The sequence below is a fragment of the Apium graveolens genome, chromosome 4, assembly GCF_009905375.1.
Source record: "Apium graveolens cultivar Ventura chromosome 4, ASM990537v1, whole genome shotgun sequence".
Lineage (NCBI taxonomy): Eukaryota > Viridiplantae > Streptophyta > Magnoliopsida > Apiales > Apiaceae > Apium > Apium graveolens.
Genome location: NC_133650.1, coordinates 278,039,371 through 278,051,565, shown reverse-complemented (window position 1 = coordinate 278,051,565; position 12,195 = coordinate 278,039,371). Strand labels below are relative to the sequence as shown.

General features: G+C 35.5%; 1 protein-coding gene across 1 annotated transcript; it reads right to left on the bottom strand.

Annotated features, from left to right (window-relative positions):
• Nucleotides 1-356: 356 nt before the first annotated feature.
• LOC141719707 (uncharacterized) lies at nucleotides 357-1,105 on the bottom strand. Its single transcript, XM_074522079.1, has 2 exons — nucleotides 826-1,105; nucleotides 357-784 (listed from the first exon to the last, which is right to left on the bottom strand). Exons 1-2 carry the CDS (start codon nucleotides 1,103-1,105, stop codon nucleotides 357-359), a joined length of 708 nt encoding a protein of 235 aa, XP_074378180.1.
• Nucleotides 1,106-12,195: the final 11,090 nt, after the last annotated feature.

The following is a 12,195-nucleotide window of genomic DNA, read 5'->3' as shown; positions in this document are numbered from 1 at the left end:
AAAAGCGTTGCATTAGGCTTACAACAACATTTCAAGGGCCTAATGTAACATTAGGAGAACATTGCATGCTGCCATCTGTGAGTAGTGTTTTGGCTTAATGTTTGTACGGCTAAGTTAACTTCAATATTTAGATAATAAGCTAAAGTTAAGTTACCTTTTTCGTATAAAATTAAAATTATTTTATAAATATAAATAATTAAATTCCATTATTACATAAATATAATTCAATATATATATATGGGGCTATTCAAATAGAAACTGACTTAAAATAAAAACTAGAAACCTACACATCAGCAGCTCTAATTTTAACACACCAAGGCCCAACCCAATATTTTTTTTGAAACTAAATTACTTCTTCATTCATTAGAAAAATCATTCTGAAGAGTCTCCAATAATTGAGAAGGAGGAGATGTAAATACATGGAAGCAATTGATTGAACAAGGAATTCTAGCTAAACTATGAGCTACCTTGTTAGCTTGCTTACGAATATGAGTAACCCCTATACCAAGAGCAACAGATTGGAGCAGCCATTTGCAATGTTCTATCACATGACCCACTTCTAACAGATACGATTTCTTACCGTGTAAAGCTCTAACCGTGAGAAGGGAATCTGATTCAATGATAACACTATCATCTCCTCTCTGAATAACCCAGGACAAAGCCTCTCTAACTCCAATGCTTTCTGCCTCCAGAACTGTAGCTGGACACGACAAAGTGAGGACTTTGGCTTTTATGAACCTCCCATTCTGATCACTGGCAACCATCCTATCGAAAACGTATCCGACTGAGGGAACACAGAGGCATTAATGTTTACTTTAAGCGTACCTTGGGGAGGTGGACACCATTTGTGGTCATTCTTCACGCTTCCCTCTCTATGAACAGTGCCTACATACCTCTCTTTCAGCCTGGCCTTCCTCCATTCAAAGAAACTGTTGAAGCTCAAATCCATTGCTAGATCCGCATTCACCAACTTGTCCTCCCATACCCTCTTATTGCGCCAAAACCAGATTCCCCACAGAACAGTTGAAAGCTTTATATTTTCAGCTTGACTAGATGTTGCTAGCTTACTAAGGAGACAATCTGGAGCGTAATGGACTTGAGACATATCAAGGGAGAGTCATGCAGCTTGACAACAGTACTTCGCAAAAATGTAGTCGAAAAATACGTGAAGTAAGTGCTCCACATCTACATTGCACATAGGGCATAAAATATTTACAGGGATTCCTTTGTCCTTAAGCTGGTATCTTACCCGAATATTATTTCTACAAAACCGCCATAAGAACACCTTCATCTTATGAGGTACAGTAAGTCTCCAAATTTTGTTCCAGCCTGCAGATTGAGTACAAGCAGAATCACCACCATTTCGATTATGCCAAAAGTGATATCCAGTCTTCACATTGTATATTTCATCAGTAGACATGGACCAAACTATTCTATCTTCAACTGATCGTTGTGGCACATTGGTTTCCAGAATAGCTTTTGCATCATCGATATTGAATAACTCATATATTTTATCTGAGTCCTAGCACTTCGTACATGGGTGAAACAAAGAAGTGACAACCTCATTCCTGCCTTCATAACGCCAATGATTTTCAACCCTGAAATCTAGCTTTTTTGATAGCCATGGATCCTTCGTTGCAGAAATACTCTGACCATCACCAACTACCCACCTGTAACCCTTACACAATACTTCTTTTGCTTGCCACAAGCCTTGCCAAATGAAATTAGATCCTTGGTGTTAGGAATATGTTGTGAAGTTGATGATAAATTAAACAAAACACCTTAGTAGATTTAACTTTATGAATTTTGTAGCACTCGACGGATTAACAAATATAGTCCCGATGGATGATTCAATATAGTCCCGACGGATGATGATTTGACATCCATCGAGTGAGTAGCTTATGTAATAATAAGTATTGTAGCACATTTCTGCAAACAACTTTGTGTAGATTCTATAGGAGCATATGAGTCATATTGACTACTAGTAGATATGCAGAATAGGTTGATTAATTGTAAATATGAGATGTCTTATAATTCTGCATAAGTGAAATGGAGTCAAGTGACAAATAGCTACCCGACGGATGATCAACAAAGCTACCCGACAGATGATCAACAAATCTACCCGACGGATGACAAGCATGTACCCGACGGATGATCAAATTCAAATATCTGTTGACAGTGACAATACAGTCACATGCGTTGGGTGTTTGCAAAGGGAATGTGGCATCCTATTAAGCAGGGTTTTGAGAACAAAGAAGCATTACCATTTCAATGCTATTATGAAGATATTCAAAGATGCTGGAATAGAGTAGTGAAGTAGCATGGAGTTAGACTAGATATGTTTTGTTTCATTATCTTGTCTTATTGTCATGTAAACTTGGTGATATATAAACCAAGTGTAGCAAGTAGAACAACAATCGAACTAAGCACACACATTTTCAGAGAAACATTTTCAAGCTGTATTCTGTAGCATTTCTCTGTAAGTTTAGTTGTTCATACTTGTAAGCAGTTGTGAGCTATTCAAGCTTCATAGGGTTCTCACTCGATAAATAATATATATCTCTAGTGGATACTTTCAAATCCACTAGAAAGTTTTAAAATCTTGTGTTTTTATTACTTTGTGTTTTGATTCATATAAATCATTTATTCCGCACTCTGCAAATCAAACACATATATATTATCAAGTAAGAACTGTTTTAAAATCTTGAAAGTGTAGCCAGAATTACATTCAACCCCCCCCCCTCCCTTCTGTAATTCTTGTTGTATTGTTAGGGAATAACAATTGGTATAAGAGCAAGCTCTTGAAGTACAAAGAGTGTAAAGATCACAACAAACAGCAAAATGAAAAAGAAGGATATTGGAGTTAAGATTCCTTTTCTGGACAAAGATAATTATCACCACTGGAAGGTAAAAATGCACCTACATCTTCTTTCCCAAGATGAGGCCTATGTGGATTGTATAGAGAGAGGTCCTCATGTACCAATGAGAGCTGCAACTGGCAATGAGCCATTTGTTCCTAAACCAAGGCATGAATGGTCACACCCTGATATTGAGCAAGTCAGGAAAGACAAGAAGGCCATTAATATATTGTTCAATGGAGTTGATGGTGATATGTTATCATTAACGGCAAAACAGCCAAGGAGGTTTAGGACACTATCCAGATTATTTGTGATGGTACCGAGAAAGTAAGGGAGAATAAGATGCAGCTGCTAATTCAGCAATATGAGCACTTCCATTGTGAAGATAGTGAGGCTCTCACTGATATTTTTAGTAGATTTCAAAAACTACTAAATACTCTGAAGTTGCATGGAAGAGTCTATCAAACAAAATACTCTAACCTCAAATTCCTTAGATCTCTTTCAAAGAAGTGGAAACCAATGACAGTCTCATTGAGAAATTCTCAAGATTACAAGGAGTTAACCTTGGAAAGACTGTATGGCATCCTGAAAACTTATGAGCTTGAAATAGAGCAAGATGAGAGGATGGAGAAAGGAAGGAAGAAAAGAGGGTCCATAACACTGGTAGCTGAGTTAGAGAAGGAGAAAGAGATGAAGGTAGAGTCGTTGAGTCTACATCAAAGGCATGTGAAAGCAAGGGCAAAGGGCTGGTAGCTGAAAATGAAGATCATTTGAGCCAAGATGACATGGATGATTTTGATGAACATTTAGCATTTCTTTCCAGAAGATTTGCCAAGCTCAAGTTCAAAAAGAACTTTGGAGCAGCCAAGCCAAATAGAAACATGGTGGATAAATCCAAATTCAAATGTTTCAAATGTGGCTTGGCTGGGCATTTTGCCAGTGAGTGTAGAAAGTCTGATTCTAGCAAGAAGAAGTTTGAGCCTGTTGACTATAAACAAAAATACTTTCATTTGCTCAAGCAAAAGGAAAGGGCTTTCATCACACAGGAGAATGGTTGGGCTACAGATGGTTTGGATGAAGATGAAGAAACAAGTTATGTCAACCTAGCCCTGATGGCCAAATCTGATGAAAAAGAAACAAGTTCTTCAAGTAAGCAGGTAATCACCACTAACCTAGCACATTTATCTAAAGCTGAGTGTAATGATGCAATAAATGACATGTCCACAGAATTATATCACTTGCGTGTTACACTTAAGTCCCTCATTAAGGAAAATGCTAAAATTAAAGAAAACAATTTGTTTTTAAGTGAGAAGAATAATGTGCTAGAGTCTCAGTTTATAGAATTTAAAAAATTGAGAATTGAATGTAAGATTGCTAAGGATGAATTAACTGAGTTCTTGAAGAAAGAAGAGATTTTAAAGAAGCAGCTTGAACGAGAACAGGAAGTGATTAAAGCATGGAAATCATCCAGAGATGTCCATGCTCAAATCACTAAAGTTCAAGGTATTGAGTCCTTTTGTGATGCATCCTAGAATATGAGTAAGGAGAAGATGGAATCCAACTTGGTTGAAGGATTTTTGACAGATATGGACTCGACGGATGATGAAAATCATTCATCGGATAATTAAAAGGATTATCCGTCGAGTGACAAAGAGCCACATCCGTCGGCTATGAGTAAACTTATGAGAAAAGCTAAGCTTGCTAAGCTGAATGAAAAATATGGATCAGTTTCCAAAAACTTTGTTCCAGGAGAATCAAGTCAAGTGAAGAAAGAGAGGAAAGTTAATGTTGGTCATCTGTCCATCAAGCAACTGAATGACATATTAGAAAAGATTGAGGTTAAAACAGAAACTAAAAAGAAAAAAAATAGATATGGGAAAGTAGAAATTAACAAGCATAACAACTACACTCCTGATAAATATGCACCAAGAAAACTATGTGTTAAGTGTGGTAGTGTTAATCACCTGTCTGTTAATTGCAAACTTGCCATGCCTACTCCCATGTCCGTGCCTCCCTCTTTTCCCAACATGACTATCATGCCTATGAATGTTATGTCTACTCAGAATATGGATGCACAATTTGCTAATATGCCATTTGCACCTAATCCTTATTATGCTGCATTTAGTATACCACAAATGCCATTTAGCATGCCTTACTGGAATATCATATTTGCAAACAGCATGCCCTTTCATGTTAATCAAAATGTGCATCATAATTCTGTTCTAATGACTGGCTTCAAAGGTCAAACTCAAATGACAAAGGATGAATCAGAAATTCCCAAGTCAAATGAAATTAAACCTAAGAACCAAAGAAGAAAGCTAACAAGGCAGGACCCAAGGAAACTTGGGTACCAAAATCAACTTGATTTGGTTTTGATGTGTGCAGGGAAACATAAAGAATCTTTGGTACCTGGATAGTGGTTGTTCAAGGCACATGACTGGAGATTCTACCCTGCTCACAGAGTTCAAGGAAAGAGCTAGCCCAAGTATTACTTTTGGAGATGACAACAAGGGTTATACTGTGGGATATGGCTTGATTTCAAAAGACAATGTCATCATTGAAGAGGTTGCCTTAGTGGATGGTCTCAAGCACAATTTTTTGAGTATCAGCCAGCTTTGTGATAAAGGCAATTCAGTAACCTTCAATTCAGAAGCCTTTGTTGTGACAAATAAAATAAGCAACAAAGTGGTTCTCACTGGAGTGAGAAAAGGAAATGTATATCTGGCTGACTTTAACTCATATAATGCAGAATCTGTCACTTGTCTTCTTAGTAAAGCAAGTCAAGATGAAAGTTGGCTATGGCACAAAAAACTGTCTCATCTAAACTTCAAGACCATGAATGAGCTTGTCAAGAAAGAACTGGTTAGAAGCATTCCTCAAGTGGAGTTTTTTAAGGATGGACTATGTGATGCCTGCCAAAAGGAAAGCAGATTAAAGCATCATTCAGAAGGAAGCTTGATTCAAAAATTGAAGAACCTTTACAATTGCTACACATGGATTTGTTTGGACCAGTCAATGTGTTATCCATACGGAAAATATTTTTCCTAGTAATTGTGGATGATTTCTCAAAGTTCTCTTGGACATATTTTCTAAAGTCTAAATATGATGCTAGTGAAATCATCATCAATCACATAAGGCAAGTCAACAATCATCCTGATTTTAAAGTAAGAAGAATCAGGAGTGACAATGGAACTAAGTTCAAGAATTCTGTGATGAGATCATTTTATGAAGAGAATGGGATTATGCATGAGTTTTCTGCATCAAGAACTCCACAACAAAATGGAGTAGTGGAAAGAAAGAATAGATCTCTTATTGAAGCTGCAAGGATAATGCTTGAAGAATCAAAGTTACCAACATATTTTTGGGCTGAAGCTGTGAATACTGCCTGATATACTCATAATATTTCTTTGGTAAATCAAGCAAAGTATATGACACCCTAGAAATTGTTCAAGAACAAGAAACCAACTCTAAATTTTCTTCATGTCTTTGGCTGCAAATTTTTTATCTTGAGAAATCAAAGTGATCAACATGGGAAGTTTGATGCTAAAGAAGGTGAAGGAATTTTGTTGGATATGTTGTGGGAAAGGCATATAGGGTCTATAATCTAAGAACCAACATTATTATGGAATCAATACATGTTGTATTTGATGACAAAAAGATTGAAGGACTGCAAGATGGAGACTTCCATGAAAGCCTCAAGTTTGATAATGTGGAGATGGTTAGTGATGATGAAAGTGATCAAGAAACAGTGAATAAGGATAATGTAGAAAAATCTACAACTAATGAAGCACATAATTCAACATCTGTCGAGTTGCAAAATTCTTCATCCGTCGGGAGACAATCTGCCTTATCTGTCGGGAGAAAATCAGCTTCATCCGTCGGGACACAAAGTGCATCATCCGTCGGGACATTAAGAGAAGCTGAAAGTCAGAATAGATCACTTACAGAAAGTTCCCCTTTCTCAAATCAAAGATTCACAAACTCAGGGGGAGTTTCTAATAATCAAAACTCGGTCACACATCAAGACAACAATGAGGCATCTTCATCCAGAGCTAATCTACGTCAACAAGGAAAATGGACTAAAGATCACCCTTTTGAGCTCATCATTGGTGATGCATCTTCTAGAGTTCAAACAAGGAGAGCAACTCAAGAAGAATGTCTATACAGTAGCTTCCAATCTAAGGAAGAACCAAAGAAGGTAGAAGAAGCTTTGTTGGATTCTGATTGGAATTTAGTTATGCAGAAGGAGCTAAACCAATTTGAAAGGAACAAGGTATGGAAGCTGGTACCCAAACCTAAAAGAAAGAATCCAATTGACACCAAGTGGGTATTCAGAAATAAGATGGATGAAAATGGCATAGTGTTCAGGAACAAGGCTAGATTGGTTGCTAAGGGATACTGTCAATAAGAAGAAATATATTTTGATGAAACCTTTGCTCCTGTTGCAAGACTTGAAGCCATCGGAATCTTCTTAGCCTATGCAACCCATGCCAATTTCAAGGTATATCAAATGGATGTCAAAAGTGCTTTTCTTAATGGAGATTTGGAGGAGAAAGTCTATGTTAGTCAACCTCCTGGTTTTGAAGATCCAAATTTTCCAGATTATGTCTACTATCTTTTGAAGGCACTTTATGGATTGAAGCAAGCACCTAGTGTAACAACCCAAATCCGGGGTCAGGATTTGGTGTCACTAAACAATCTTTACATAAAACAAAATAATATTCAATTAACCCCTTAAATCCGGATCGTTTACAGGTTATGGTGTGAAACAAGAATCTAATCTTCCACAACTTACAACAACTAAAATACAAGTGTAAATACCTTTGAACTAATGCTCTTGTCATATTCTTCTAATTTCTTCAACATCTCGCAGTGGAGATTTCTCTAACTTTTGCTGTCTATCAAAGCTATACACTTTTATCCTTATCTGTTTCTGGTAGAAAAAGAATTTACAAAGCAAGAATGAGCCAAAAATGCCCAGCAAGTATATAATTTGAGTTTCAAGTATCAACACCAAAAGAAAACTTCCGGACAACATCTTTAAACAATTTTAAACAATTCTATTTATTTGAGTGTGTTGAGCGAGTAAACGTTGGCTGTCACCATCCTTCGATTATAAATCTAAAAGCGACAAGCGATTCCCAGATTCATCTCTTGAATCAGGGTTTTGTTCGGTTTTGGAATCATAAAACCATTCGAGAGAGAATGTCGATAATGGCGATCAACAACAAATTAGACTGGACACTAAAACCAACATATGCACTATACCCTGCTGCTCAGTCAGGATACAGTACGGATCTATACCTAACTGTATAGGTCCATTCAGGTACCTAGGCACTACGGCCCATATCGAGGCACCAGTCATATCCCGGTCCTCAGGATTAAGACATACTTAATCCCCAAAACATCATCATTATCCAGCCTGTGGAGTATTTTGATGTCAAATCATTTTGAATTTAAAACATCCCAACTCTGGGTTCGCAAATAACCCGAAAGAATGGGTATTTGCTGAAGAGAGCAATTGAATTATAGGAATAATAATGAAAGGAACATGCATAATAAGAGTAATTGCAGCAAAATGTAAAACATTTAACTATTCAGAACTTAGAATAGGAACGATTAAATAATTGCATAAAATCAGGAATACTTGTAGTATTTAAAAGAAAAATAAGAATACTTGCAGTATTTAAAAGAAAGTTCAGGAATACTTGCCTCAATAAGCTTTAATCGCTATTACTAGTTAACTTTGGTTTGACTTGAACGTTTGGCCTTATCGCCAAACTATTATCCCATTCTAGATACGATCCCAACCCTCAGGCCCTTTGATTGGAACTTCTTTAATCTTGACATCTAATCGCTAGATCACTCTTAGTTCAACGTCAAATCTTGGGTCTTCCGACTAGGACCTACAGGGTTAAAATACCCTAATTCAGATAATCGTTTCACTTAACATCACATCACTATCCTATCCTACCCATACGATTTTATAATTCAACTTATATTTATATGTATTATTGAAATACACATAGTAGTTATAGCTTGCACCTTCAAAACTCGGTTCAGTATTTAATACGTATATTTGTCGTTTTGAAAAATAGGGTAATCGATTATTCTCAAAATATCTTGTCACGTCACGTAAATAGGTTTCATAAAGTTCAATTATATCCTCGTTCGACATTTCCGATAATTACAGGTTACGTTCCCGTATTTTCGGAATTAATTTCCCGAAAATCGGGCAGCGTCTCCTTTGTTTATCGGCCTACCCGTCGAATCAGTCTGACGTCAAATTCACAATAACAATCCAATCACAACCAATCCACAAATCCCAAACACCGATATGAATTCAATTATTATTTACTGTTATTCGTATCTTATTTTTCATTTCATTTCGAAGTTAATTTCATGAATTAATTTATTTCATTTATAAATGTAGGATTCAGATAAAAATCATCATTATCCACCATCGACTCGCCACGGCTCATCGTCGACGGCGGTAAAATTCGCGGGTTTCCGTTTATAACGGACTTCCGACACGAATTCCACCGATTAAATCTAATTTCCCCGCACGAAAAATATATTTGTTTCATTAAGATAGTCAATTATTTTTCTGCAGAAAATAGTAAAAGTTCAATCAGAAAATAGAATAAAATAATCTGAATAAAACACAGAAACAAGCGCACGCGCCTCACGGCCACCTCCCACAACACACACACACTGCTCCGCACACACACAACACACAGCACTCACACACACAGTGACACACACACAATTCAACACACACAATAACACACATATATATATATGTATATACCCGAATAAAGAGCCGAACAACAAAAGGGGGGTATCGGAGATGATTACCGGAGAAGGAAGGGAATAAGGCGGCAATCGATGAAGAAAAGAAAACCAGGGAGTAAAACCGAAAATAATCCGGGGAGAAAAGTCGCCGGAACAGGAAGGTACGGCGGCGGCACAAGAGAGAGAAAGAAAAAAAGTGAAGAAACAGGGGAGAGAAAGAATTAGAAAGAAACCGAGAGAGAAAAAGATTGGGAGAGATTTCAGAGAGAGAGAGATTGAGGAGACGAGAGAGAGAAATTGAGTCGAGAGAGAGAGAGTCGGCAGGGGTTACACACAGGAAAGAGGTGGGAGATTGGGGGCAATTAAATTGTTTTTAGGATAATATCAATCGTGTTTATCTGATTATTTGCCCCGAGAAAATCCGAATTTGCACCAAATTTATAAATCCATCGAATAATTATGGGTAATAATTACCTCGTAAATTTCCAAAATAGTTTTACACTAGCGTAATTAATCCAGGGTTATTAAAATGAGTTTTTCATAATTTTAAAATAACTTTTGAGACATAACTTATACCTATTTTTAACGAATAAGCAAAATAACGCGCGGTTGATTTTAATCCCGAAAATTTCCAAAGTAATTTTAAAATTCTCGGAACAATCCAAACTCAATAAAATAAAATTTTTATTATTTTTAAAGCACTCTAGAATTAAATACTAATTTTATAATTTAATGAAGTCCGAAAATCATTTAAAATTAAATAATTAATAAAATATTGATTTCTAAATTTGATAAACCCCTAAAAATAATGAGTAAAATTATAAAATAACAAAACTAATTTTAGATACAATTTTAGAATTTAAAAGAATAAATATTTAATAAAATTACTTTTAAAAATGAATTAAATTCATACAACCCAATAATTAATTATAAAAATTAATCTTCGCATCCAGCAATCACAAACAATTGATAATACAGTGACACATTGCTAACAGAACCATCACATATTCTATTTGTTTAATAATTCGATAATTATATTTACATATCGAATCCAAAATTTGATTACTTAGCCGCTAAGTAATTATATAACGATATCATTTTAATACCCGATTTGGATAATTATCAAAACAGATCCTTTTATATAACACTTTATAAAAAAAATAAGATAGTAATGTCTCACCTTTTAAGGATATGGATTCTTATCGGTATATAAAATGAATACCTTATCGAAAATTTTACACCGGAACTCGTACAGGTCAAACCGTACCCCGGATCGAGAAAGTCAAAACATGAAAAGTGTTCAGAATTATCAGATTAGGTTAGGAAGGAGTTTTCAGAAGAGTTTCGGGTTGTAAAACGCAAAAACGATTGAAGTGAGATGATTTCTGATTCTAAAAAGTAATTTTATAATCACGTGAAATAATCATTATTAACTCTATAAATCCTTATAAAATCATATAATAGTCCAAAAATTACTAGAAAAATGCCAAAATTATCTACATTTAATTCTGAATAATTAAAAAATTAAAATATCTTATTTTTATCAGAAATAAACATCCAAATATTAATATCAATTATCAAACAATTCACCAAAATTCACATAAAATTACATAATAATTATTTATTGATAAAAATAAATACATAATATTTCCCAGGCGTTACACCTAGAACCTGGTATGACACTTTATCAAAGTTTATTTTGGAAAATCACTTCACAAGAGGTACTGTTGATAAAACTTTATTTTTCAGAAATGTTAATGGCTCTAGTATACTTGTTCAAATTTATGTTGATGATATTATATTTGGCTCTATAGATGAAAAACTTTGCAAAACGTTTGCCAAATTGATGCAAAGTAAGTATGAAATGAGCATGATGGGAGACCTAACTTACTTTATTGGTTTACAAGTTAAGCAAGTTAGTGATGGAATATTCATTAGTCAAACTAAATATATTCATGACCTTCTAAAGAAGTTTGATCTAATGGATTGCACATCTGCAAAAACTCCTATGGCCACTGCAACTAAACTTGAATTAAACACTACTGAAAAGTCCGTGGATATTTCAAGCTACAGGGGCATGGTTGGCTCACTTTTGTACTTAACAACTAGTAGGCCAGATATAATGTTTGCTACTTGTCTTTGTGCTAGATTTCAGGCTGATCCTAGAGAATCTCACATAATAGCTATTAAGAGAATTTTCAGATATCTCAAGGAAACACCAAAACTTGGCATTTGGTATCCTAGAGATTCTGGTTTTGATCTAACTGGTTATTCGGATGCAGATTATGCAGGTTGTAAAATAGAAAGAAAAAGCACAACATGAACCTGTCAATTTCTAGGGAACAAGCTTGTGTACTGGTTCAGTAAAAAGCAAAATTCAGTTTCTACTTCTACAACTAAAATTGAATATATTGCCGCTGGTAGTTACTGTGCACGGATTTTGTGGATGAAAAACCAATTATTGGACTATGGTCTACAAGTGGATAGAATTCCCATTTTCTACGATAACACAAGTGTAATTGCCATCACTGAAAATTCAGTG